We start from the raw sequence: 26789 nt of genomic DNA on the forward strand, positions 1-26789 counted from the left end.
AGGCTGTCTTTTCTCCATTGCATATCCTTGCCTCCTTTATCAAAGATAAGGTGACCATATGTGCGTGGGTTTATCTCTGGGCTTTCTATCCTGTTACATTGATCTATATTTCTGTTTTTGTGCCAGTACCATACCATCTTGATTACTGTAGCTTTGTAGTGTAGTCTGAAGCCTAGGAGCCTGATTTGTCCAGCTCCGTTTTTCTTTCTCAAGATTGCTTTGGCTGTTTGGGGTCTTTTGTGTTTCCATGCAAATTGTGAAGTTTTTTGTTCTAGTTCTGTGAAAAATGCCATTGGTAGTTTGATAGGGATTGCATTGAATCTGTAGATTGCTTTGGGTAGTAGAGTCATTTTCACAATGTTGATTCTTCCAATCCAAGAACATGGTATAATCTCTCCATCTCCTTGTATCGTCTTTAATTTCTTTCATCAGTGTCTTATATTTTTCTGCATACAGGTCTTTTGTCTCCTTAGGTAGGTTTATTCCTAAGTATTTTACTCTTTTTGTTGCAGTGGTAAATGGGAGTGTTTCCTTAATTTCTCTTTCAGATTTTTCATCATCAGTGTATAGGAATACAAGAGATTTTTGTGCATTAATTTTGTATCCTGCTACTTTACCAGATTCATTGAGTAGCTCTAGTAGTTTTCTGGTAGCTTCTTTAGGATTCTCTGTGTATAGTATTATGTCATCTGCAAACAGTGACAGTTTTACTTCTTCTTTTACGATTTGGGGTCCTTTTATTTCTTTTTCTTCTCTGAATGCTGTGGCTAAAGCTTCCAAAACTATGTTGAATAATAGTGGTGAGAGTGGGCAACCTTGTCTTGTTCCTGATCTTAGAGGAAGTGGTTTTAGTTTTTTACCATTGAGACTGATGTTGGCTGTGGGTTTGTCATATATGGCCTTTATTATGTTGAGGTAGGTTACCTCTGTGCCTTCTTTCTGGAGAGTTTTTATCAAAAATGGGTGTTGAGTTTTGTCGAAAGCTTTTTCTGCATCTGTTGAGATTATCATATTGTTTTTATTCTTCAATTTGTTAATGTGTTGTATCACATTGATTGATTTGTGTATACTGAAGAATCCTTGCATTCCTGAGATAAACCCCACTTGATCATGGTGTATGATCCTTTTAATGTGCTGTTAGATTCTGTTTGCTGGTATTTTGTTGAGGATTTATGCATCTGTGTTCATCAGTGATATTGGCCTGCAGTTTTCTTTCTTTGTGACATCTTTGTCTGGTTTTGGTATCAGGGTGATGGTGGACTCGTAGAATGAGTTTGGGAGTGTTCTTCCCTCTGCTATATTTTGGAAGAGTTTGAGAAGGATAGGTGTTAATAGAATTTGCTTGTGAAGCCATCTGGTCCTGGGCTTTTGTTTGAATTTCAGTGCTTGTGATTGTTCTGTTTATATTTTCTATTCCCGGTTCAGTCTCAGAAGGTTGTGCTTTTCTAAGAATTTGTCCATTTCTTCCAGGTTGTCCATTTTATTGGCATATAGTTGCTTGTAGTAATCTCTCATGTTCCTTTGTATTTCTTCAGTGTCAGTTGTTACTTCACCTTTTTCATTTCTAATTCTGTTGATTTGAGGCTTCTCCCTTTTTTTCTTGATGAGTCTGGCTAATGGTTTATCAATTTTGTTTATCTTCTCAAAGAACCAGCTTTTAGTTTTATTGATCTTTGCTGTTGTTTCCTTCATTTCTTTTTCATTTATTTCTGATCTGATCATTATGATTTCTTTCCTTCTCCTAACTTTGGGGGTTATTTGTTCTTCTTTCTGTATTCTTGTTTCTTGAGGTAGGATTGTATTGCTATAAACTTCTCTCTTAGAACTGCTTTTACTTCATCCCATAGGTTTTGGGTCGTCGTGTTTTCATTGTCATTTGTTTCTTGGTATTTTTTGATTTCCTCTTTGATTTTTTTCAGTAATCTCTTGGTTATTTAGTAGCGTACTGTTTAGCTTCCACGTTTGTATTTTTTACAGTTTTTTTTTCTGTAATCGATATCTAGTCTCATAGTGTTGTGGTCGGAAAAGATACTTGATATGCTTTCAACTTTCTTAAATTTACCAAGGCTTGATTTGTGACCCAAGATATGACCTGTCCTAGAGAATGTTCCATGAACACTTGAGAAGAAAGTGTATTCTGTTGTTTTTGGATGGAATGTCCTAGAAATATCAGTTAAGTCCATCTTGCTTAATGTGTCATTTAAAGCTTGTGTTTCCTTATTTATTTTCATTTTGGATGATCTGTCCATTGGTGAAAGTGGCGTGTTAAAGCCCCTTACTGTTATTGTGTTACTGTCGATTTCCCTTTTTATGGCTGTTAGCATTTGCCTTATGTATTGAGGTGCTCCTGTGTTGGATGCCGAAATATTTACAATTATTATATCTTCTTCCTGGATTGATCCCTTGATCATTATGTAGTGTCCTTCTTTGTCTCTCGTATTAGTCTTTATTTTAAAGTCTGTTTTGTCCAATATGAGAATTGCTACTCCAGCTTTCTTTTGATTTCCATTTGCATGGAATATCTTTTTCCATCCCCTCACTTTCAGTCTGTATGTGTCCCTAGGTCTGAAGTGGGTGTCTTGTAGACAGCATATATATGGGTCTTGTTTTTGTGTCCATTCAGCCAGTCTGTGTCTTTTGGTTGGAGCATTTAATCCATTTACATTTAAGGTAATTATCAATATGTATGTGCCTATTACCATTTTCTTAATTGTTTTGGGTTTGTTTTTGTAGGTCTTTTCCTTCTCCTGTGTTTCCTGTCTAGAGAAGTTCCTTTATTTGTTGTAAAGCTGGTTTGGTGGTACTGAATTCTCGTAACTTTTGCTTGTCTGTAAATGTTTCAATTTCTCTGTCGAATCTGAATGAGATCCTTGCTGGGTAGAGTAATCTTGGTTGTAGGTTTTTCCCTTTCATCACTTTAAATATGTCCTGCCACTCCCTTCTGGCTTGCAGAGTTTCTGCTGAAATATCAACTGTTAACCTTATGGGGATTCCCTTGTATGTTATTTGTTACTTTTCCCTTGCTGCTTTTAATATGTTTTCTTTGTATTTAATTTTTGATACTTGGATTAGTTTGTGTCTTGGTGTGTTTCTCCTTGGATTTATCCTGTATGAGACTCTCTGTGCTTCCTGGACTTGATTGACTGTTTCCTTTCTCATGTTAGGGAAGTTTTCAACTATAATCTCTTCAGAAATTTTCTCAGACCCTTTCTCTTTCTCTTCTTCTTCTGGGACCCCTGTAATTCGACTGTTGGTACGTTTAATGTTGTCCCAGAGGTCTCTGAGACTGTCCTCAATTCTTTTCATTCTTTTTTCTTTATTCTACTCTGCAGTAGTTGTTTCCACTATTTTATCTTCCAGGTCACTTATCCGGTCTTCTGCCTCAGTTATTCTGCTATTCATTTCTTTTAGAGAATTTTTAATTAATTTATTGTGTTGTTCATCATTGTTTATTTGCTCTTTAGTTCTTCTAGGTCCTTGTTAAACCTTTCTTGTATTTTCTCCGTTCCACTTCCAAGATTTTGGATCATCTTTGCTGTCATTACTCTGAATTCTTTTTCAGGTAGACTGCCTATTTCCTCTTCATTTGTTTGGTCTGGCGGGTTTTTACATTGCTCCTTCATCTGCTGCGTATTTCTCTGTCTTCTCATTTTGCTTAACTAACTGTGTTTGGGGTCTCCTTTTCACAGGCTGCAGGTTCGTAGTTCCTGTTGTTTTTGGTGTCTGCCCCCAGTGGGTAAGGTTGGTTCAGTGGGTTGCATAGGCTTCCTGGGGGAAGGGACTGGTGCCTGTGTTCTGGTGGGTGTGGCTGCATCTTGTCTTTCTGGTGGGCAGGGCTGCGTCCAGTGGTGTGTTTTGGGGTGTCTGTGAACTTATTATGATTTTAGGCAGCCTCTCTGCTGATGGGTGGGGTTGTGTTCCTGCCTTGCTAGTTGATTGGCATGGGGTGCCCAGCACTGGAGCTTGCTGGCCGTTGGGTGGAGCTGGGTCTTAGCGTTGAGACAGAGATCTCTGGGAGAGCTCTCGCCGATTGATATTATGTGGGACCGCGAGGTCCCTGGTGGACCAATGTCCTGAACTCAGCTCTCCCACCTCAGACGCTCAGGCCTGACATCAGGCCGGAGCACCAAGACCCTGTCAGCCACACAGCAACTCGTGCAGATGTCGTGTTGCCAACCTGGTTCCAACTGACACTGTGAGGAAGGAAGGAACGCCGAACCGCCCTCACCAGCAGAGCGGGAGAGGCGAGTGCCTCCCCCATCCCCCGTCATGCCCACTGTTCCCACGCTCTACTGTCCGACGCCTCTACCTGGCCTCTTTAAAAATTAATTAATTAATTTATTTATTTAGACAAGTCTCTACCTTTATTGGCCAGCAGGCTACTTGAGGGGGATGAAGCGGGAGGAGTGGGTGGCCCCGTGCCGGGCCGGCCGTGCTTCACAGGCTTGTAGGTGATGGAGAACCTGCCCAGGTAGTGGCCGATCATCTCAGGCTTGATTTCCACCTGGGTGAAAGTCTTGCCATCGTAGACGCCCACCACGCTGCCCACCAGCTCGGGCAGGATGATCATGTCGCGCAGGTGCGTCTTCACCACCTCGGGCTTCTCCATGGGCAGCGCCTCCTTCTTGGCCTTGCGCAGCCGCTTCAGCAGCGAGTGCTGCTTCCTCCGGAGGCCGCGGTTCAGCTGCTGCCGCTGCCGCGAGCTGTACAGCTGCATCAGCTGCTCATAGGACATGTCCAGCAGCTGGTCGAGGTCCACGCCGCGGCAGGTGAACTTGCGGAAGGTCCGCTGCTTCTTCTGCTCCACTTCCGCCATCTGGTCGGCTCTTCAGAAAGGCTACCTGGCCATTTTATATGCCTTTTCTTCTGTCCTCAGAACCAGCATCAATGACTTTATTATATCATATATGATGAAGAGAAAAAATAAAACAGATAATAAAGTGACAGTGAGAGAGCCCACAGCCCAACTCGAGAACTTTCCTGGTCCTGAGGTTGCTGTAACTGGAGTGCTCATCCACTCCTGTTGCTAGCTGCACGCCCCCACCCCGCCCCCCCTGCAGGAGAGGTGGCCGCTGTTCTAAATTTTAACATTCCCTTGTCTTAACTTCTCTGATCATTTATATGGTAAGCTGTGTCGTTGTGTGAATATTATACCACACCTTGTTTTCCCATTCTGCCGTAAAGGAAATTTTGGGTTTCCCTTTTCTGCCGTTACGGTGTTAAAGTAAACGTTCTTCCACGTGTTTCCTAGCAACTTTCGTGAGACTTTCCTAAGGTCTAAACCTCAGAATGGAAGTTTTGGATCATAGGCTATGTGTAACGTTCAGTTTTCAAAGATAGTTTCCCGGAACTTCCCTGGTGGTCCAGTGATAAGACTCTGTGCTCCCAGTGCAGGGGGCCCGGGTTCGATCCCTGGTCAGGGAACTAGATCCCGCATGCTGCAACTAAGAGTCCATATGCCACAACTAAAGGTCCCACGTGCTGCAACTAAGATCAGGTGCAGTCAAATAAATAAAATAAATGAATAATAATAATAATAAAAAGATAATTTCCCATCGTTTGCTCAAGTGACTGGACTCCATGCTCACGGTGGTGTCTGCATTCCCGTTGACCCACATCTTCACCAGCACAGCTTCTGCCAGACTCACAGTATGAAATATGATCTTAATTTGCTTTCCCAGGTACTAATAACATTGAGCATCTTTTCATACATATCAATACATAATTCCCATGATTATTATTATTAAATGCTTGTTTACTCTGTTGCTTGTTTTCCTATCAGATTGTCTTTTCCTTACTGATTTAAAGAAATTCTTTATATAGTCTGCACACTCATTTCTTATTGGTTTATTTGTATTGCAGATCTCCTAGTTTTGTGGCTCCTCTTTTCACTTTATGGTATCTTTTTTTTTTTTTTAATTTGGAATACTTTTAGATTTACAGAAAAGTTGCAAAGCTAGTATGGTATTCCCATATACCTAGTTTCCCCTAATATTACCATCTTGTATAGACATGGTACATTTATTAAAACTAAGAGATTAACATTGGTGCATTTTTTAAAAATTTAAAAAATTTTTATTTAAAAAAAATTTATTTATCTATTTATTTTTGGCTGGGTTGGGTCTTCATTGCTGTGTGTGGGCTTTCTCTAGTTGTGGCAAGCGGGGGCTACTCTGTGTTGCGGTGCACAGGCTTCTCATTGCGGTGACTTCTCTTGTGGAGCACGGGTTCTAGGTACATGGGCTTCAGTAGTTGTGGCACACATGCTCAGTAGTTGTGGCTTGCAGGCTTTAGAGCGCAGGCTCAGTAGTTGTGGCACACAGGGTTAGTTGCTCCATGGCATGTGGGATCTTCCTGGACCAGGGCTCTAACCTGTGTCCCCTGCATTGGCAGGCGGATGTACAGTCTTGATATTCAGGCTGTAATATCTGTACATACAAGTTTGACTTTTTAGAAGGGGCTGAAGATACAGTTCCTTAGGAGGATCTCATGCAAAAAGAGGAAGCACACCTGCTTCTCAGAGGAATGTTTCCTAATAATAAGTAAAAAGAAAAAGAAAAAATCTCTTGCAAAGCTTCATATAGTGAACGATACAGAATCCTCAATCCCATGACAACAGATGATGCTGGAACAGGTTTTATTCGGCTCTTTCTTACAACATTGTTTAACCCTCAGTATACCACCAGGGTCTAGTTTTTGAGTTTCGTTTTTGAACAGTTCTAACTATTTTAAATGTCAGTTTTTCATAACTTTTATTCTTTCTTAGAGACTTTAGAACGAAAAGAACATTTATTACCATGTAATTATCTTAGTATAAATCTAAAACACATTATGGATTTTTAGTGATCTGATTTCTCCCATATCTTGAAGCATTTTGCTATTTCATGATCTTGGGAAGTATTTCACCATTACTCATCAACTCCCATCCATAATAAAAAAGAGACTAAAAGAATAAGAAAATGGAAGAATGATAGAGTCACCTACAAGGATGGTATAGTAGTGAAATGAATCACCACAAATAGAATAAATGGCTACTCTTCATTATTTTTCAGTTTTCTAATTGCATTTTCCAAAATATAGCACAGTCTTTCAAGAAGTCTTGAAATAACCATCTTTTACGTTTTGTTGTTAATTGTTGTTTTTAACATTTCATTGGATGCTATTTGAAATTCAGAATTTTTCATTTTTCTGCCCATAGTAACAAAGAAAAGGAAATTGTCAGAATAAGATGTTTCAGTGATAAAACAAATCAGAAGGTGAATGTAAAGAGGCAGCAGCACTCTGAGCTGTAATAACGTTGGTAAAATTGATAGTATAAGTGAAATCTGGGACTGAGTTTTAGGTGATCAGTTTTCTCAAGCTCAATAATTTATGAGCAAACAGTATATTTCCAAGGACAAAAGGAAAATATGGCATTCCCATCCAGTCAGTTATTCCATGGAAAAACTTCACCCAATATTTTGTGAGTTTAGAGTTTACTAAAGGATACTGACAGTATTTCTGTATCTTTTTTGATGTTCATGCAACAGTATTTACTTAATATGGTTTGTAATTGTATTGATGGTGAAAGCAGTATTTACAAAAGGGGTTGGAAGGAAATAAATGATGTAATGAAAAATATTGGTTGAATTGATCATTTTTATTGGTATTTATAAACCTAAATGAATATGTTATACTGCATTTATGGAACCAGGAATATGGCTGTCCTTCAACAAAATTATGAGCTGTCAAGGTTTTAAAAAGTGTAAAGCATTTTGATGGTACATGAGTGAGCAGAGCCAGCATTAGTAGTAAGTTAGAACCTCCTAGAGTTAGATTTTGCAAGTACAGTTGGTCCTCATCACTTGTGGATTCCATATTTACAAATTCACTTCCTTGCTAAAAATCCTTTGCAACCCCAAAATCAGCACTTGTGGAACTTTTCATGATTATTCATGGACATGTGTGTGCAAAGAGTGGCGAAAAGTATGATCCGCCGGCTTGCTTGTTCCCAGCAGGGGTCAAGCCGGGTAGTCGCGCTCTGCCTTGTTGTTTTCACCCTCACACCATAAACAGGTGTCCTTCTCACCGTCTCCAGTGCTTCATTTTTCGCATTTTTGTGTGAAACGGCATTTTCCAAAATTCTGTCACAAAATATTGACGTTCTTGCAGTGCAATGACTGATAGGATGATTTTGCTGTTTTCGATGGCCTCCAGGTGCTGTGCCCAAGTGCAGGGAGGGTGGGGTGAGCCTTAGGGAGAAAATGTGGGTGTTAGATGAGCTTTGCTGGACAGGCTGCTGGCCATGAATCAGCAGTGCATGTGAAATAAGGTGTCTGTACACAGAAACACATAAACAAGGTGGTCACTGACCTCTCCACCTGCGCATGGTGAAAGCTGCAGTGACCAGAGTATTAGCTAATTCAGTGTTTGCGGGGACTTTGTAGGACACAAACACCACAGGTAATATTAGGAGTCCAGTATTCACAACGTGAACATGTCCTAGTTAGTTACATTCAAAGAATGTTGCCTGTTTTCAGTATAAACACTTTCAAGGCCAGAAAAATAGGAATAAAATTTGGGTTTGCTATTTTAAAATTCTTAATAAAATTATCTAGTGAAGTTTTTTTCACTTTCCCTTTAGTCTTATGTAAAGTTTTCACAAAATTACTTAAAAAAAATAAATTTATTTATTTATTTATGTTTGGCTGTGTTCGGTCTTTGTTGCAGTGCGCGGGCTTCTCATTGTGATGGCTTCTCTTGTTGCGGAGCACGGCTCTAGGCGCACGGGCTTCAGTAGTTGCAGCATGCAGGCTCAGTAGTTGTGGTGCGTAGGCTCAGTAGTTGTGGTGCACGGGCTTAGCTGCTCTGCAGCATGTGGGATCTTCCCAGACCAGGGATCGAACCTGTGTCCCCTGCATTGGCAGGTGGATTCTCAACCACTGTGCCACCAGGGAAGTCCCCACAAAATTACTTTAAAATATTTTTTAAAAATTTAAAGGTTCATTTGATCCAGAATATGACAATTTTTCTTTGTATTCCGTGGGTTAATAAAAGCGAAAGACATAAAACACCATTCACTGGAAGCAGTTCCTTAGGTGCTTGTGTATTCTAATCTGGAGGTGGTATCCTGATGGTCCAGCTTACGCTGGAATACTAGAAATAGATCTCCCATTACTTTCTTTTTTGAGTCATTGACAAATTGCTGAAATAACAGTTTGGGGTGGCGTTCTCTGATGGAGGTTCTAGAGTTGGTGTATTTGTAGGTTGAGGCCTGTTTTGGAAACCAGGAGAGCAAGTTGTAGACCAGACCTGTAGACCTTTCGTGTTCCTGGTTCCTGGTTCGCTACATATTAACAGAACATCTGAAACTGTGCCAAACAAAACCTTTTCAGGTGGAATACATAGCTCGAAGGCTCTGCTCCTTTATTTCTAACAAATTACTTACGAGAGATGCCATTATTAAAAACTGACCCCGGAGTGTATGCTTATCTCTTGTGGCCTGTAGTGTGTTTTCTGCAAGTGCTTTGCTTGCTTCTCACTTTTTTCCATTGGGTTGAGCTTGAAAGTCAATGAATGGTATGTTATTTATGTTTTTGCACCAAACATAGTGCTTGACACCTAAGTGTTCCGAGTTTCACTGAATAGTGATCTAGTGAATTTGTGGATGAAGAAATCGATGCAAAGATTGAATTATGTACCACATTACTAACTAATGGCAGAATTCAGACGTGGGTTCTTGCCGGCATGTGAGAAGATGAGCAGAGCTGTCTGGCGTCCTCCGTGTGAGCTCTTCCTCCTCAAGTGGCAGAATCCTTTACTCTGAAGCTGTGTTAGGACCCAGCCTGTACATGGTGGTCGCATCCAGGCCTGGCTCCTTCCAGTCCGTCTGCTCGCCGTCCATCGGGCTTCCCCGTGGGTCCTCACATGTGCTGCGCTGTTCCCAAGGGCCCTCCTGCCTCTGCGCCCTCCTCCGGCTTCTTTGAGGCCCATCCTTGCCTTCCTGGTTTCTAATAAAATGTCAAGGAGCATCTGTGAAGCTCTCCCCATGTGTTCTTAAATATGCTAATTAGGCCAGTCTGTTCTCATCATTCTTCAGTTTTTCTAAAATCATTTAATCTTACTTTAATCTAACAGTTCTCATCTTGACTACAGAAAAACATTAACATTATTTTTGTTTGAAAAACACATCTGCAAAGCGCTGAATGGCTAGTCTTTTACAGAAATAAACATTAATTCCTATTTGCCTAAGAATTTAGATTAAGTTAGAAAGATTTTATAAAGTTTAATACAAAGAGTATACATATTTACTGCAATGTTTGAATTGATCAGTTAATTTTAAGACGAGCTCAGTTAGCTTGATCATTGATTAATAATTGGGAACCTTTGTTAAAGGAAAACCTGTAACCCTGTCTGTCTGGCTGTGGGATGCTTGCTGTGATGTCCGTCTTACTCTCTGGCCATCTGTCTTGTGAATGTCCTTTGCTCTCAGCTGGATAAAGACGACATGGTGTACATGGAAGCATACGACAGGCTGCTGGAGTCCTGGCTGACGCTGGTCCAAGACGACAAGCATTTCCACAAAGGCTTTTTCACCCAACACGCAGTTCAAGTGTTCAATTCCTATATTCAGTGCCACCTAGCAGCTCCCGATGGCACAAGGAATTTGGTAAGTTTTAAGCCAGATTGTAATTAAAAATCTATTTCATCATATAATAAATACTAGAAACATAGGTGAGCTCCTTCAGAGGACTTGCTGAGAGCATCAGATGGAGAGCAAAAGTCTAAACAGGTTCGTGTTTTGTGGGATGTGGCTTGTAGTTACCTTCATCTCCTTAGTTTTCAGTAACCCACCTGTGCCCTGTTAGTTGTCAGGTGATATCCAAAGGACTGTGGATCTTAAAGGTGTCAGATCTTTTCAGTGACAGAAGTTGAAGTCTCTGGTGTGGGAGGTGGGTGGGAGGTGTGCACTGGCTGTGTTTACGTGCGACAGTGGGGGGGGCCATACCCCCACTCTTGCTCTTCGAGTTTCCCCCTTGTTGGTACCTGCCTGGGCGGCCGGCATGGCTCTGCTCGGCCTTCCTCTTCGCGTGTGGTGTTGCGGTTACGTGACAGCTCCGTCTTTATTTCTTTCATCGATAACAGACTGCCAACGGAGTGGCCTCTCGTGAGGAAGAAGAGATAAGTGAACTTCAGGAGGATGATCGAGACCAGTTTTCAGATCAACTAGCCAGTGTAGGAATGCTAGGACGCATTGCTGCAGAGCACTGTATACCTCTCCTGACAAGGTACACACAGTCCAAAGACACCCCATGGACAAATACTGTCTATTCACAATCCCCCGGCGAGCACTTAAAGTGTTTAAAGACTTTAAACACCCCCTCCCCGTACCCCAGCACACGGAACAAATGGACAGAAACACACTCACGATTGCGTTCCTTGGCTTGTACATTTGGAGCCCAGGCACCACAGCATAGATGGCAGAGAGATTATGGAAAACATGGTATGAGAAGTGATGGGACCCGTATCAGTAACATCTTGGAATAACCGGTTTTCAAATGCCTGCTGTAATAAACCTTGATTGTTTGTAAAGCGATGTTTTAATTCTATGTCATAAACAATAAATCACAATTCTTATAGCGCCATGAGAACATTGTGTACATAATAAATATTTTTGTATATGTGTTTTGTGCTAACATCTTAATTTCTGCTGTCTAATAAGTGGCAATAAGTCGTTCTGGGTCTGTGCTTACTGAGCTTCACGAAGCCGTTGATATTTTCCTTCTTGTAGTTTATTAGAGGAAAGAGTAACGCGGCTCCACGGGCAGTTGCAGCGGCGGCAACAGCAGCTCCTCGCTTCACCTGCTTCAGGCTCTGCCGACAGCAAGGTGCTGGATGATCTGTACGAAGATATCCACTGGCTTATTTTAGTTACAGGTCGGTTGGTTGTTTCTTTGTAAAATGTCATTGCCAGCAGAGTAGTCTCAGCCCCAAGAGAAGCTTCCTGAGTTAATAATGCTAGTTCATACGTAGGGTTGGCTTGAGATCTGGATACAGCTGTGGTATGTCACAGAGCTACGGCTGCTTCTCTCTACAGTACTGGCTGGCACGTGTTCAGTGCCTGTTCTGTACCACATGTTTTATGTGGAATTCATTGTAGCCCCTGCATTAGTACTATTATTAGGTATTATGGTTGTCCTTGTTGCTGTTATTATTACTATCATTGTTAATTATCACCCCGTCTTATACGCAAAGAATCTGAGACTTGGAGACCAGCCCTGGTCACACTGGTGTTAATGTTTGGAGCCAGAGTTCAAATCCCAGCAGTCTTACTTTTCTTTAGGGTCTTCTTCTGTAACCATGTTGTCAGTGTTTCTGTATTTTAAATAATCAGGGGAAAAAAACACACAACTTTAATGTTTGGAAAGGCATTCCCAAATACTGACTTTTGATAAAGATAATAGTAGAATTCCTATTAACTTTACAGAATATAGTACTGAAAATTATTAAAAGATCACAGAATAAAAAGCCTACATGTCAGTATGAATTATAAAATTGGTGAATAAAACTTTTGTCCTTTCCTGTGTTTTTTGAGGGTTAATTATCTTAGAAACAAAGTTTCTCATCAAACTTGAATTAACATATTAACATTTATAATTTACATCAATTTATATGGTGTCTATAAATCAGATAAAACTGAAAACATTTATAGTACAATTTGTTAAATGTAGATTGTTAAGTGTTCATTTTTAATTTTTTTTAAACTGAAGGCTACCTCTTAGCTGATGATACTCAGGGAGAGACTCCGCTAATACCTCCAGAAATAATGGAATATTCCATTAAGCATTCATCTGAAGTTGACATTAATACAACACTTCAAATTTTGGGATCTCCAGGAGAAAAGGCTTCTTCCATCCCAGGGTACAACAGAACAGATTCTGTGATTAGGTAATATGACCTCTATAGCTGTGCTCTTGTAATTGATTCTGTTTTATAAGTTCTGAGTTGACGGGTAGATGACTCGAGTGACAGGCGGGTTGTAAAGCTGACACACGAAAGAAGATAAAACTCGGAGAAGCCTTGAAACAAACAAGGATGGCAAGTACTCAGCACATTTAAGCGGTGCCACTCTGGTGGGAATTGGCAGCTGTGTCCAGTACCGAGGAGGACAAGTGTAAGGTTATTCTGGATGCAGTGAGGCCTTGAAGGGACATTTGGTCTAATTCCTGCAGACACAGCCCTTGACCATCAGAAAGCAGTGCTAATGCAGGTTCAGGCACCTGAATGAAAGCACCAAGAGTGGGAAATTCTTAGAAACCAGGTGAACGTGAACACGTATTTATTGTTCAGGAAGCTGGAATGACTTTCCGGTGGCTTTCCTGGCCTCTCATAAAGTAGAAATATTTGTCCTGAGTGTGTGTGAACCTTGAGAGCCCTGTTATAAGATGGCAGTGTGCCTCAGATGAAAGAATTCACTGTGATCTTCCTGAGAGGAGTGGTAAAACTTCCATTAATTCTTGATGGTGAAGTTAAGGAGGGATGAACGTGAACTAAATATCCTCCTAAAAGTGGATTTGAAAACAGCAATTTAAGTTTCAGCATCTTAAACTTTAAATTTAGGTTGCAGACAGAATAATGACATAATATTGGTTTTTGTCTGTTGCAAAATCATGAACTCAAACAAGGTGCTGTCCCCTCATTCTTTTTATTTTAATGCAAAATAACATAGATACCATTTAAACCTGTGCAATAGAAAATATGTTTTTTTTTAAATTAAACTGTTAAGTGGATATCAAGGAAATGTTTGGGAATTTATTTCCTTTATTGTTGCATTCTCTGATTTGAAATAAAATGTCAATGTCAATGCTCTATTGGAAAAGTTTTTATTTCTTCCTTTTGGGATTGCTTTCAGCATTAGGTGGAGTAATTGCTTTGGTTTGGTTCATTGTGAATGTTAACTGCGGAGTCAGTTCATTTCAGGGTGCTGTCCTGTTGTGTTCTGTGTCACTGTTCTTGCCTGGGCAGTACCCTCAGGAATGCTTTCCTTGTATTTTCAGTGCTTTTTCAATTTTTGCCAGTCTTGGGTATCAGTGAGGGAGCAAAACATTTTGGTGTCTGAGAGCAAAGCCTGTGAAGGGTTGAGGTGGGGACCGGAACAACAGGAGTCACCGTTGTTCTTCAGTCCAAAGAGCGAGTGTGACATTAAACGGCAGGAGGGAGACAGACCTTGTTTACTAAGAAAGTGGTTTGCATTTCTTGAAGAAATCATCATTTGACAAGTAACTATCGAGTGCTTACTCCGTACCAGGCACTGTTCTAGAGCAGACAGATTGCTCCCCCTTTCAAGCTCCTCGTGTGGGAGAGGGAAGAAGTAAGGGAATGGTGCGGTTGTTAGCAGACTGTCAGTGCCGTGGGAAGGAGGCCGGCTGCCCGAGGGCCAGGTGTGCAGACCTCAGGGTGTTACAGACCTGTCGGTGTTACAGGGTGCCGTCAGCGTGAGCTTTACTTCACGTACTTGAGGGACCCCACTGTTCTAAAGACGCCTCCCATTAATTTATGTGAACGCGTTTTCTCAGTGCTCATCTCTATTGAAATGAAACACAGGAATCAAATTACACATGGACTAATTTGGAAAAATCAAACCCTGCCACATTAATCTTATTAAGATACATCCGTTTTATTTATTTATTTTAATATTTTTAAATTGCAGTATAGCTGGCCTACAATAGTGTGTAAGTTACTGGTGTAGAATATAGTCATTCACAGTTTTTTAAGTTTATGCTCCATTTATAGTTAGTATAAAATATTGGCTGTATTCCCTGTGTTGTACGTAAAGTTTCATTTTTAATAAATGTGTTTAATAATTTATTTAAATTTGTGTGATATTCTGCTCAATTGTGTACTACTAAGTTTTGTAACGATAACTCAATCCAGAAGACATTTTTAACACAGTCTTATCACTGGAAAGTTTTAAAAATTATATTTTAATATCTATACATACTTGTTTCAGAGAAGTATATGGGGTGATCGATAAAGCGGGTATAAGAAGTTTCTTATATTAGGATAATAGTCTGTGGGGAAATGAAATAGGAATAAAAATTTAAGGCAAAAAAGAAAGTGTAAAGCTTCCAACTGTGAAAGACAAACTTGTTTCTCTTTCACATGGATGGTGATGGGTATCAGAATTCTAGGGTAGTTAAATCCCAGTGCATACATTTACGTGGTTGCTGTGATTGCTTAGTGCACGTTCTGAGAGCCTGCAGATTACATCATTTAAGCTCTTTATTCTTGTGGGGAAAATTTGATACTTCAACTTAAAATGCATTGTGAGATCATTGGCTTAGTTTTGCTCACATACACTCTAAAATCATTTTTAAAACTGTGAGCACTGTTGGCATAGCGAGTGTATGTAGTGAAACAAGAAGACCGTAAACCCACCTGTGTAAAGAAGACGGTCAGAGAAGGGGGATGTCGCCAGCTGCGAAGGAGGTAGCAGTGGGTCAGGGGCTGAAACTGCCGTGAGGTTTCACAGCAGGGAGATGGCTTCACTCACCCTGAGAGCAGCGATGAAAGCAGCGTTCCTGCCTTAGCGCTGATATTCCTAGAATGGTGTCATGATGGGCTCTTTCGCCTAAGTCCTTTGCTTCTTTGCCTTTTAGCTAAAGTCAGGTTAAATACAGATCCCTTGTGCCCCCCTTCCAAACCCAGAACAAAGCCTTTTTTTTTTTTTTTTACTGGTCTGCATATTGTGCTGTGTTAATGCTGCTCAGCATATGAATTCGGTAGTGTAGAAAGGACAATACATGCACTTACGTAGGTAATTCTAGCAACATTTTTATTTAAAAATAACGTTAAAAGTCAAGTTTGTTAGGAAATAAATAGGACTGTCAGATTTAGAGACAAGACTGAGTATTCAGAACGTTCTGGATGAGTCGCTGGCCCGTCCCCACACCATAAAACGACCAGTGTCTGTGGGTTTTAAGTAGCTTTTAACTGTGTGCATTTCTCTGTTTTGAACCTGAAAAATCTCTTTAGACAGTAGTGCTGAGACTCGCACGTGTAATCACAGCCCAACAGAGGCCATGACTAGTCCAGCCATGACTCGCTTCCTTTTCTCCTGCTTCCTGAAAGGTCAGCAGTAAAATGGGGCATCTGTCTCCAACCCTCTTGAAGAAAACTTCAGAGAGTTGAGAAACAGAAAAGGGCTTTTTAGGAAAAAAAATATGGTTAGACAGCCAATAAACTGATAAAGGAATAAATGACTTCCTTTTTGTACCTACAGGCTGTTGTCTGCTGTTCTCAGAGTTTCAGAAGTTGAGTCTCGGGCAATAAGGGCAGATCTCACGCACCTGCTAAGCCCTCAGATGGGCAAAGATATTGTTTGGTTTCTAAAACGCTGGGCAAAGACTTATCTCCTGGTGGATGAGAAACTGTACGATCAGGTCAGAATGTAAAACCGTTTGATTTCGTTTGGATTTATGAGCATGGGAATTATAGAAATGAGAACATTTTTCTTGGTGATTTTCTCATCAGAATGTGAGTAAGAGCTGAGCATCTTCCACACTGGAGAAAACTGTGTGGACAGCGTGCCGTTTTGTTAACTTTTCCTAGAGCATATCATGTGATTTCTGCTTATTTTAACCTATATTAAGTTCAGAGTACTGTTTGGGAATGGATTAATTTATGTTCTTTGTATTTGGTGTGAATGTGTGACTGTGTATGTAATATGAGAATAATTAAAGCTAATAGGAAAACCACACTGGGAAACATCAGTGGATTGATGATGTTCCTTTTTGGACTTTGGAAATGAATACATTTAGAAAATTGGTGTGAAGTAAGCAATACTTCTGATTTAGTGCTAATTTCAGTTTGATTTCTCTACGGGTTTTTTTGTTTTTGTTTTCTTTCCTTTTTCCGGCAGATCTTTCTTTCTGACCTTAAAAAATTTGTTTTCTCTGAAGATAAGCGTGCCATTCAGTACAGCATTTGGAGCAGACACAGAGGGCTCTCAGTGGATTGTTGGCTACCTCTTGCAGAAGGTCCTCAGCAACCTCTCGGTGTGCAGCAGTGAGCAGGACCTCGCAAATGACACAGTGCAGCTGCTCGTCACTTTGGTGGAGAGAAGGGAGAGGTGAGCTGACATGTGTGACTTCAGTGGAGTCTTTTCGAGTGGTGAACGGTTACACGGTTCTAAGGTTTAGGTAGACCCAGCGTTTTTGGAGCAATGTGTTTTAAAAAATATATCATAGTCTTGTTACAAGTGCAAACAGGGCTTTTCCGTGTTACGACTGAAGATTGCATAGATGTTCAAGGATTTGTCATCAGAGAATCTTTATGAGTAACATATTTAATTCAGTAATTTACAGTTTTAATATAGAATAGTCTTATTTGAATTTTCAGCTGTCGCATTAGTATTATCCCATTTTAAAGATGAGAAAAACTGATAATTTGACAATTAATAATTTAATTTTGCAAAGTAAAATTTTTAGTGCTTTCTACAACAAATTCTGGAGATGTTTTCAGTTTTCTTACTATATAGGAAAATGATTGTTATTATTACTGTCATTGGCTACTATTTATTGAATTCTTGTAATTTATTAGGTACTGTTGCAAACACTTCATATGAAGTATCTGATTTAATCATTTCATCAGTCTCAGCCGTGAAATTTAGGGCTGTTATTACTGTTGTTATCTTTATCTTATAGATCAGGAAACTGATAATTAAGAGAGATTAAATAAACTTTACGTTGACAAATGGCTAGTTGGGTCTGAATACAAGACTCCAAAGTCTATACCAAGTTGTCTGTGCTGGACTTGAAACAGAAGTTGAAGCTCGTAGCCCTGCACTTTGTTTACTTAGTGCACATGCAGTGTAAGCAAGTAATGCGTCTTGTCTCTCCCTGCAGGGCAAACCTGGTGATCCAGTGTGAAAGCTGGTGGAACCTAGCCAAGCAGTTTGCGAGCCGAAGCCCACCTCTGAACTTCTTGTCCAGCCCCGTGCAGAGGACGCTGATGAAGGCGCTTGTCCTGGGGGGCTTCGCTCACATGGACGCAGAGACCAAGCAGCAGTACTGGACAGAGGTAACCATTCCCCTGCCTTTGACGGCTTTTCCACGTCGCCCTGCCGGCGTTTCATCTATGTGTTGCCGCAGACAGTCTGTGGAAACATAGCTTTTCTGGTGTTTTCCCTCCTAACGAGTGGGTTGGCGCTTAGAGTTTGTCCGACCTGCTGACCTGCTTGCATGAGGACGTTGAACGCTGTCGAGTGCCCGGCACTTTAGACACCTTTTCCCCAACGCGAATGACAGCCTGAGCTGGTGTGTTGCTTCTCCATGAAGAACCCGTGACATGTTCCTTTGTCTTGGACAAGGACATACAAATTAACCACTGTGTTGGCTTTCTAGGGCTGCTTTGACAAAATACCACAAACTTAGTGGATTAAACAACGGAAATTTACTGTCTCACGGTTCTGGAGGCCAGAAATCCAACATCAAGGTGTGGGCAGGGCTGGTTCCTTCTGAGGCTGTGACGGAGGGCCTGGGGTTCCCGGCCTTTCCCGGAGCTCCTGGTGCTTTGCTGGCAGTTTGCGGCGTTCCTGGGCTTGTGGGTGCATTACCCTGATTCCCCTGCATCTCCGTGTGCCCATGTCTGTTCCAAATTTCCTCTTCTTATAGGAACACCAGTCATACTGGGTTAGGGGCCCGCCCAAAGGACCTCATCTTAATAGCTAATTACATCTGAAACAGCCCTATTTCCAAATAAGGTCATGTTCTGAGGTACCAGGGGTTCAGACTTCATTTCAACACATGAATTTTGGCGGGATGTAATTCAAGCCATAGCCACCACCCTGGACACGTCGTCTTATATAATAAGGTTTAAATTGGGAACCAAGAGTTACCAGTGCAGGTAGGTTGCCAGCCTGTAATCCCTGTGACTGGATGCCCTTAGTGTTGAGAAAGGGCACAGTAACAGAAATAGGCAGTAGTCTGCGACTTCAGAGCCAGAATGGAAATCAGCCTGACCATGTGTTTCCAGTTTAAATCATTTATTTTCATACGTGCAGCTTTAAATAGAATTAAGAGATCCTCTTCATGAATGTGCCTGTTTACTCTTATGCCCAGGGGAGTTGGAAGGGGAAAAACAGGCTGGAGCTTTGTGTTGGTCTTCACCCAGTAGGACAGAGGCTGGACATTGCAGCCCACAGACCAAATCTGGCCTGCTGTTTTTATAAATAAAGTTTAAAAAAAATATTTATTTAGGGCTTCCCTGGTGGCGCAGTGGTTGAGAGTCCACCTGCCGATGCAGGGGACACGGGTTCGTGTCCCGGTCCGGGAGGATCCCACATGCCGCGGAGTGGCTGGGCCCGTGAGCCATGGCCGCTGAGCCTGCGCGTCCGGAGCCTGTGCTCCGCAACGCGAGAGGCCACAAGACTGAGAGGCCCGCGTACCGCAAAAAAAAAAAAAATTATTTATATATTTGGCTGCGACGGGTGTTCGTTGCAGCATGCAAACTTCTAGTTCTGGCACGTGGGATCTAGTTTCCTGACCAGGGATCGAACCCAGGCCCCCTGCATTGGGAACGTGGAGTCTTAAGCCACTGGACCACCAGGAAAGTCCCTATAAATAGTTTTATTGAAACACAGTCATGCTTAACCGATTACATCTTTTCCATGGCTACTTCTGCACTACAGTGAAATCATAATTGAATAGTTGGGCCAGAGATAGTACGTCCTGTAAAGTGTAAAAGATTTACCCTATGGCCCTTTATGAAATATCTTCTCTTTTTTTTTTGCTAATGGGAAAGAGATGAAGATAGTGGCAGAATCCTGTGAATGGCGTCAAGGAAGTCTTTTTTTTTCTTCTTTTGAACTTAAATTACCTAAGGAAGTATGATGATAGCATGCACTTATATTTTTTCCATAAGTAATAATTTCTTTTTTTCAGTTTTACTGAGATGTAATTGACATACATCATTGTATAACTTTAAGGTGTACAGCATAATGGTTTGACTTACATATATTGTGACACGGACAGCATCTGTCATCTCACAGATACCAAAAAAAGTAAAAGAAAAAAAAAAAATTAAGGAGCATTTTTTTCCTTGAGATGAGAACTCTCTGATCTCCTCTCTTCACTTTCCTACATCTCATATAGTCATCATGATGTACGTTACATCCCCAGGACTTTTTTTTTTTTTTTTTTGCGGTACGCAGGCCTCTCACTGTTGTGGCCTCTCCCGTTGCGGAGCACAGGCTCCGGACGCGCAGGCTCAGCGGCCATGGCTCACGGGCCCAGCCGCTCCGCGGCATGTGGGATCTTCCCGGACCGGGGCACGAACCCGCGTCCCCTGCATCGGCAGGCAGACTCTCAACCACTGCACCACCAGGGAAGCCCCCCAGGATTTATTAATCCTGTAACTGAAAGTTTTTATCTTTGTCTTCCTCCCTCCTCGATTCCACGTATAAGTGAGATCGTACAGTATTTGTCTTTCTCTGTCTGACTTATTTTACTTAGCATAATGCCCTCAAGATCCATCCATGCTTTCATGAGTGGCACGATTTCCTTGCTTTTTATGGCTGAGTAATATTCCATTGTATATATGTACCACATCTCCTTTATCCATTCATCTGTCGATGAACACTTGGGTTGCTTCCGTGTCCTGGCTATTGTAAATAGTGCTGCTATGAACATAGGGGTGCGTGTATCTTTTCAAATTAGTGTTTTCACTTTTTCAGATAAATATGCGAGGTGAAATTGCTGGATCCTATGGTAATTCTATTTTTAATTTTTTGAGGAACATCCGTACTGTTTTCAAAGTGGCCGTACCAATTTGAGTTCCCACCAACAGTGTACGAGGGTTCCCTTTCCTCCACACCCTCGCCAGCACTTGTTATTTCTTGTCTTTTTGATGGCCATTCTGATAGATGTGAGGTGATATCTCGTTGTGGTTTTCATTTCCGTTTTCCTGTTGACTGGTGATATGAGCACCTTTGCACGTGCTATGTTATTTATTTGTTTGCCAGAAGTTAGGATCCCCGTCAAAGTGGGGCTTGTAACATGTGGTTCAGGTATTTTTTTGTTTTTTGTGCTTTTTTGCCTCCAACAATTAGAAATGTTTTGGAAAGTAAATATTTACCCAAGTTGAAGAAACTAAGCATGTAAATCAGACTTTTAAAAAATTCACGCTTTATTTTTGTAGGTTCTTCAGCCTCTTCAGCAGCGATTCTTAAGAGTGATAAACCAGGAGAACTTTCCGCAGATGTGCCAGCAGGAGGAGGTGAAGCAGGAGATCACTGCCACGCTGGAGGCCCTGTGTGGCATTGCTGAGGCTACCCAGGTTGACAATGTAGCCATCCTTTTCAACTTTTTAATGGACTTCCTTACCAATTGCATTGGATTGATGGAAGTTTACAAAAATACCCCCGAGACTGTCAATCTCATCATAGAAGTTTTTGTTGAAGTTGCACATAAGCAGATATGCTATCTTGGAGAGGTGAGCACGGTCTACTTTGATCCCTTCCAGATCAAAACTCCTGATAGCTATAACAAAATGATAGATACTTTGCTTCAGATTAAATGAATGTTATTTGAAATAATATTTCTATACCTCCAAAAGATTTTTCAAAAGAACTCAGAGTTCAGAGGAAGGCATATTGAATGAATGTAAATTCTTGCCCTAAAAATGTTAATAATGAGGCATTTCTTTGGGCTAATATGTTACTCTGTCAAACTCATTCACATGAGGAATATTTGATAAAACAAATGGATTATGGTAGAAAATGTTAATAAATTGCTCTGTGGTAGAACCCTAGGACTTAGCATTTTAAGTGGCAGTTTGCATCTTTGTTTTGTAAGTCAGATGAATGTTCAGATACACTAAGTTCTTTTATATTCAGTCAGCAAGGATGTTCGTGATTTGTGTGTTTGTTGTTGTTGTAGATCAAAGGAGCCGGCTTAAAAGTGAGGTTACATTTGGTCAGTGTTACAAAAGTCGTCACAGGTGCACCGTTCAGAGCTCAGGCCAGTGCCCTTTATTCTAATGCTTGGTGCTCTGTGCTTCTGCACCTTAAACCATTCTACAGCTTAAAGTAATCCACGTCGTACAAGAAGTTAAAGAGCAGGAGTAAAGCGGTTCTGTTGCCAAAATTGTATTGTCTTTCTAGTAGGCACAATCTAATGCACACAAAAAGAGTGTCAAATTTTATTGTTAGAAAACTAATGTTTTAAATATAACCGTAATCTTTATGCTTTCTAATTTTTGTCAGTGCTGTAATGTAGTTTACGACAAGCGTTAGAGCTGCTGTTGGGATTCAGAGTAAATTTATTGGATTACATCTTGGACTTCTGTAGTGTTTATGTTCCCCAGCCAGGCTCCCCCAGCAGCCTGACCTCTGCCTGCTTTTTCCCAGTCCAAAGCCATGAACCTGTACGAGGCATGCCTCACCCTGCTGCGCGTGTACTCCAGGAACAATGTGGGGCGGCAGCGGGCCGACGCCCCCGCGGAGGAGGAGGAGCAGTACCAGGACCTGCTGCTCATCATGGAGCTCCTCACCAACCTCCTGTCCAAGGAGTTCATAGACTTCAGCGACACAGGTAGGCGCGCCCGCGCTCGGCCTCTAGGCCTGCGCTTGCTTCTGTCCGAGCGAAGCAGTGCTTGCAGTATGTGACGTCTCACGAGGAGGCCCCATTTACAGAACAGGCGGAAGCCAGCCGGTCCCCGCGGCCACGGGCAGGGCGGGACCAACAGCCCTGTGTGCCTGGCCTTCCTCTGGTAGAGATGAAAGTGCTGCTGTCTTCCCTGTCCCAGGCTCCTAGCCAGTGCCGGGCACTGTCCCTGTCATGGCAGCATGAGTCTGGTGCCACTGGTGCACGCGTTTTAGAGGCCAGGAAACAGGCCCAGGAGTTTACACCACTTGCCTGCAGGTGTGCAGCTCGCGCACCCCAGCGTCTGACTTCAGAGGCCAGTGTCAGAGCTCGCTTTACTGACGAGTTCCCCCTCCGTGTCCTCTGAGGAAGCCCCAGCCCTGTGCCCACTGCAGCCTGGGAGCCACTGGACTTGGGGGCTGACAGGCGACACTCCAAAGCCCTAACCTGGGGCTCCCCAGCAGCATGACCTTGCGGAGTCTGTTGCCTTCCTGGGCCTCCCTTGCTGTTACAGGGGCTGTGACAATCGGTGCCTGCCAAACTGTTCACGATGTGCCGGCAGGTACCTCCGGTGCCTGCCGTTGCCGTTCTCATCACCGCTGTTGTCACAGGCGGGCGTGTCCGGGTGCCCGGAGCCCCGCGTGTCCGCAGCTCTCCTTCAGCACCTCTTGCCCACCGCCTGTCTTGCCTCAGGACACAGGGGCCTCCAGCTCCACGGGGAAGATGTGCTGTCCACGTCTCCTCCCCGGGCTGAGCTGCCCGCAGGCAGCGGGTGCTGCTGCCCCTCCTTCCTCCGACCCCTTCTTGCCCCCTGCGCTCAGCACACCTGACACTGGACGTGTTCTTCTCTGTTCCCTCCACCGGTTCACTCAGCAGAGGTTTCTGGCAGAGCTGCCCTGTGCCACGTACCGTCAGCTTCAGCCCAGGAGCTTTACTGCCCTGAGCGGCTGACAGGGCACCAGGTGAAGGGCGTCCGCTGCCGCTGTTTCCAGGCCCAGCCACTCGTGCGCATGTCGGTCCCAGACTTTGATTCCTTCAGGCCGGGGTTGCTTCACCTTTTCTAGATCAGATGTGCCTCTGAGGCCTCAAGTTATTCTGAGCCTTTGCCTTGAAGGGTGTATGTTACATGGCCCACTGAGGTTCACATGCCGTGTTAGTTGATTTGTAGACTTCCCAGGGGTGTAAGGACCAGGATAAGAGCCCTGTACCCTGATGAACTGACTCAGTTAAGAACTGGTACTGAGAGGGATGGGAGAGCTTTGTATGAAGGGCATCTGGAGGGGACAGAAGCCCTCTCAGGCTCCCCTGGGAGTGAGCTGTGGAGTAAACAGTATGGGTAAGTGTGGACAGGCAGGTTTTCAAAAGAAAAAAGCAGAAGGATTGAAATCGTAATACAATGTTAGAAAAGAAATTGAGGCCAAAATGCTCAGGATTGAAAGTACAAAATAAGGGTAAAAAGAATAGAATAAGGTGGATAGGGTTGAGGTCTAGAAAAAAGAAAATGAAGACAATTAAAATAGGAAATGATCAAGCAACAGATAAAACAGATGGTAAAAAGGGAGAGAATATTTTTAAGTAATTATTAAAAAAATAAAATACAGATAATAGGTGAGATAAGAGAAAATATTTTAAATATTATGGAATAAAATTAACATACCAGGTGAGATATAAAAGCATAACTGAAAATGAGCCTCTGCACGACATTCTTGAGCCCCTGGCAGAGCCCGTGGCTGCAGAGCTGAGTCCCACAACCCAGGCCAGGAGCCGTCTCTCGAGCAGACCCAGCGGCGGTGGCCAGCCTGCCATGGCCCTGGCCCAGCAGGCCCAGGCTTCCTACTGGGTGGATCCAGGCTCACCATGCCCGGCTTTGGAAAATGGGATTCTTGCAGCTGGAACTGAGGCTCTTGGAGAAAAGTACAGAATTAGGCTGAAAACGTGGTTTTTAAGTAGAAGTGCTTTTTTACCACATTTTGTCCTTTTTTTCCCCCTTGTTCTGAAAGTAAATACGCTCATAATAGAAAACACTTGAAGTACAGGGACAGAAAAATCACCCATGCTTTGACATAATCCAGAGTAATTGCATTTTGTTAATTTCCCTTTTGGTTATTTTGTATAATTTTTTTGTGATTATGCTCCAAATATAATTTTATATTCTGTCTTTTTCATTAATGTATCATTAGCCTCTTCCTTGTCATTAAAATTTTTCATGACTTTTTGATGGCTGCGTGGTAATCCACATTTTGGAACCTAACCCTGTTTTTGTAATACAGGACATCTGGAGTATTTACAACTTTGCTGTTACAGTGATAAACTAATTACTTCTGTGGATGAATCACTGTCTAAATTTATGTTTATATCCTTACTATATACAGCGCTCAAAAGTTTCTTATTATATTGCTTTTGAGGGTAACTATCACACTGTATCCTCACCACCATTTACATGTTATCATTCAGAAGTCACTTGTAATCTAATGAATCAGAAGTAGTACCTTCAAAAACTTTGTATTGCTTGCTTAATGATTGGATTGAACTTGTTTTTTTTCATTGGGCTTATGGTTTTGTTAGGTGTTTGTTTGTGGATTTTGGTCCTTTATCTGTTAAGGTTTTAAGATTCTGAGTAATTTATATGCCTCCTTTATGGATTAAGGGTAATAATCCTTTGTCATATTAGTAGCTTTTTAAAAAAAACTTTCTTTTTTTATGCAATATTTAATTCCTATATCTCCCCCCATTCCTTTCCAGCTTAGAAAAATCCCACACACCTAGGAGAAAAGTGAATAGTACTGTGGAAATTATTTAACTCATAGTATGACCAATGTGTCAGTGGGGTCAATTTTACTTTTCAAAAAACATTGATTAAGCGTTAGCTTTACTTTCATCGTCATAGAATGATAATGTAAACACAATATCTGCGTCCAGTATTCAGACCCTAAACAGGACAACACAAAAGGGTGTATTATCCTCTTGTAGATTTATTTCGTCTTGGGGGCTTGACTCCGCTTTCACTTTCATGCAGGAGAACATACCCACCTTCGTAGGTTTATTGATGTTACAGCTGTAAGACTGCGTTGTTCTCACTTTATAGATGAAGTGTTTAGGGGTCAGGAGCCTGGGCCAGCAGCAAACAGATCTGTGTCGGCAGCCGATGTTGTGTTATATGGAGTGAACCTGATTCTGCCCTTGATGTCACAGGACCTCTTGAAGGTAAGTGAAGAAAGGAATGTGAACGTTAAAACCGCATATGCTTGAACTCGAAGGTTCAAGATATTTCAGGCACGAATACACGTCCGATTTAATTAAGAGGGCCAGTACCTACTGATCTGTTAAGTGTGTGTGGAAATAAAGTGTTTGTGTGGCTGTCCTGTGTCCTTCACACCCATGCCTTCCTTGGAGCCCTGTACTCACTGATCCCTCAGTGTCAGGGAAAGGCTGGTTCTTCTAGAACCCAAGTGCCGATGTTCGCGGTTTTGATTCCCTCGTCATTTGTCGTTCAGCAAATACAGGAAGTTTCATGTGTAGTGTATTTCTCTGGTGCTTTCCCAACATCATTCTCAGGCTGAGGGTTTGGGCAACAGAAGGCATTTCTCAGCCGCTCCGTGGAGAAGTGGAATGGTAAGAAACCAGGGCTCACACAGCTGGTCAAGTTCCATACGTTCTGACTGTACTGGGCCTTGGTTTCTCTCACTGGTTGATGTCAAGGGTGTGGTGGTGATGAGGCTGACCTTTCTCCCACTCTGAGTAACATCGAGGGAGGGTGTCTTCTGCGTTGTCAGGAGGTGGGAGGTTGGAGAGGAAGAGTGAGGTGGACAAAATAGAGGGGCAGAGGGAGGGGCCTGGGGAGGAAGCAGGGCTGGGAGGGGCCTGTGCAGTTGAGGGTCAGAGTGAGAGCTGTTAGGTTCCCAGCGCGCGGCTGTGACTGTAGGCTTGTCCCTCCTGGAGAAGTGTCTCTGCGGAAAGCAGCCAGCAGGGTGGGAAGTTTAGGAAGCTCTGTGTATTGATTTGCTTTTCGGGTTCTTTGGTTTTTTGGTGTTTATTCATCAAATAAACCATTAGACATTTAGATGTGTATTTTCTTAAATGAGGTTAGCTGTAGATTACCTGCTTTTTACCTCAGTTCTCCAGGACTGTGCAACCAGTAAATAGATGTTGGAAGTGTGCAAGGCTGAA

General features: G+C 42.2%; 1 protein-coding gene and 1 pseudogene across 5 annotated transcripts in view; one reads left to right on the forward strand and one right to left on the reverse strand.

The window, feature by feature from the left end:
* Positions 1–26789, forward strand: part of XPO4 (exportin 4) — a 103510-nt gene that overhangs the window by 67740 nt on the left and 8981 nt on the right. For 3 of the 4 annotated variants that reach the window (XM_033409356.2, XM_049701247.1, XM_049701246.1), the window contains 10 exons: positions 10472–10648; positions 11125–11267; positions 11771–11916; positions 12750–12927; positions 16262–16421; positions 16941–17110; positions 17886–18060; positions 21178–21471; positions 22388–22571; positions 25708–25826. In XM_033409356.2, coding sequence (XP_033265247.1) covers positions 10472–10648; positions 11125–11267; positions 11771–11916; positions 12750–12927; positions 16262–16421; positions 16941–17110; positions 17886–18060; positions 21178–21471; positions 22388–22571; positions 25708–25826 — 1746 coding nt within the window. The remainder of the gene's footprint in view (positions 1–10471; positions 10649–11124; positions 11268–11770; positions 11917–12749; positions 12928–16261; positions 16422–16940; positions 17111–17885; positions 18061–21177; positions 21472–22387; positions 22572–25707; positions 25827–26789) is intronic. The other variant, XM_049701248.1, reaches the window with a different exon arrangement.
* LOC101285986 (40S ribosomal protein S15-like) lies at positions 4338–4832 on the reverse strand (annotated as a pseudogene). The gene has a single exon (XR_183609.4). The product of XR_183609.4 is annotated as a 40S ribosomal protein S15-like (transcript).

The sequence above is a fragment of the Orcinus orca genome, chromosome 18, assembly GCF_937001465.1.
Source record: "Orcinus orca chromosome 18, mOrcOrc1.1, whole genome shotgun sequence".
Taxonomy (NCBI): Eukaryota; Metazoa; Chordata; class Mammalia; order Artiodactyla; family Delphinidae; genus Orcinus; species Orcinus orca.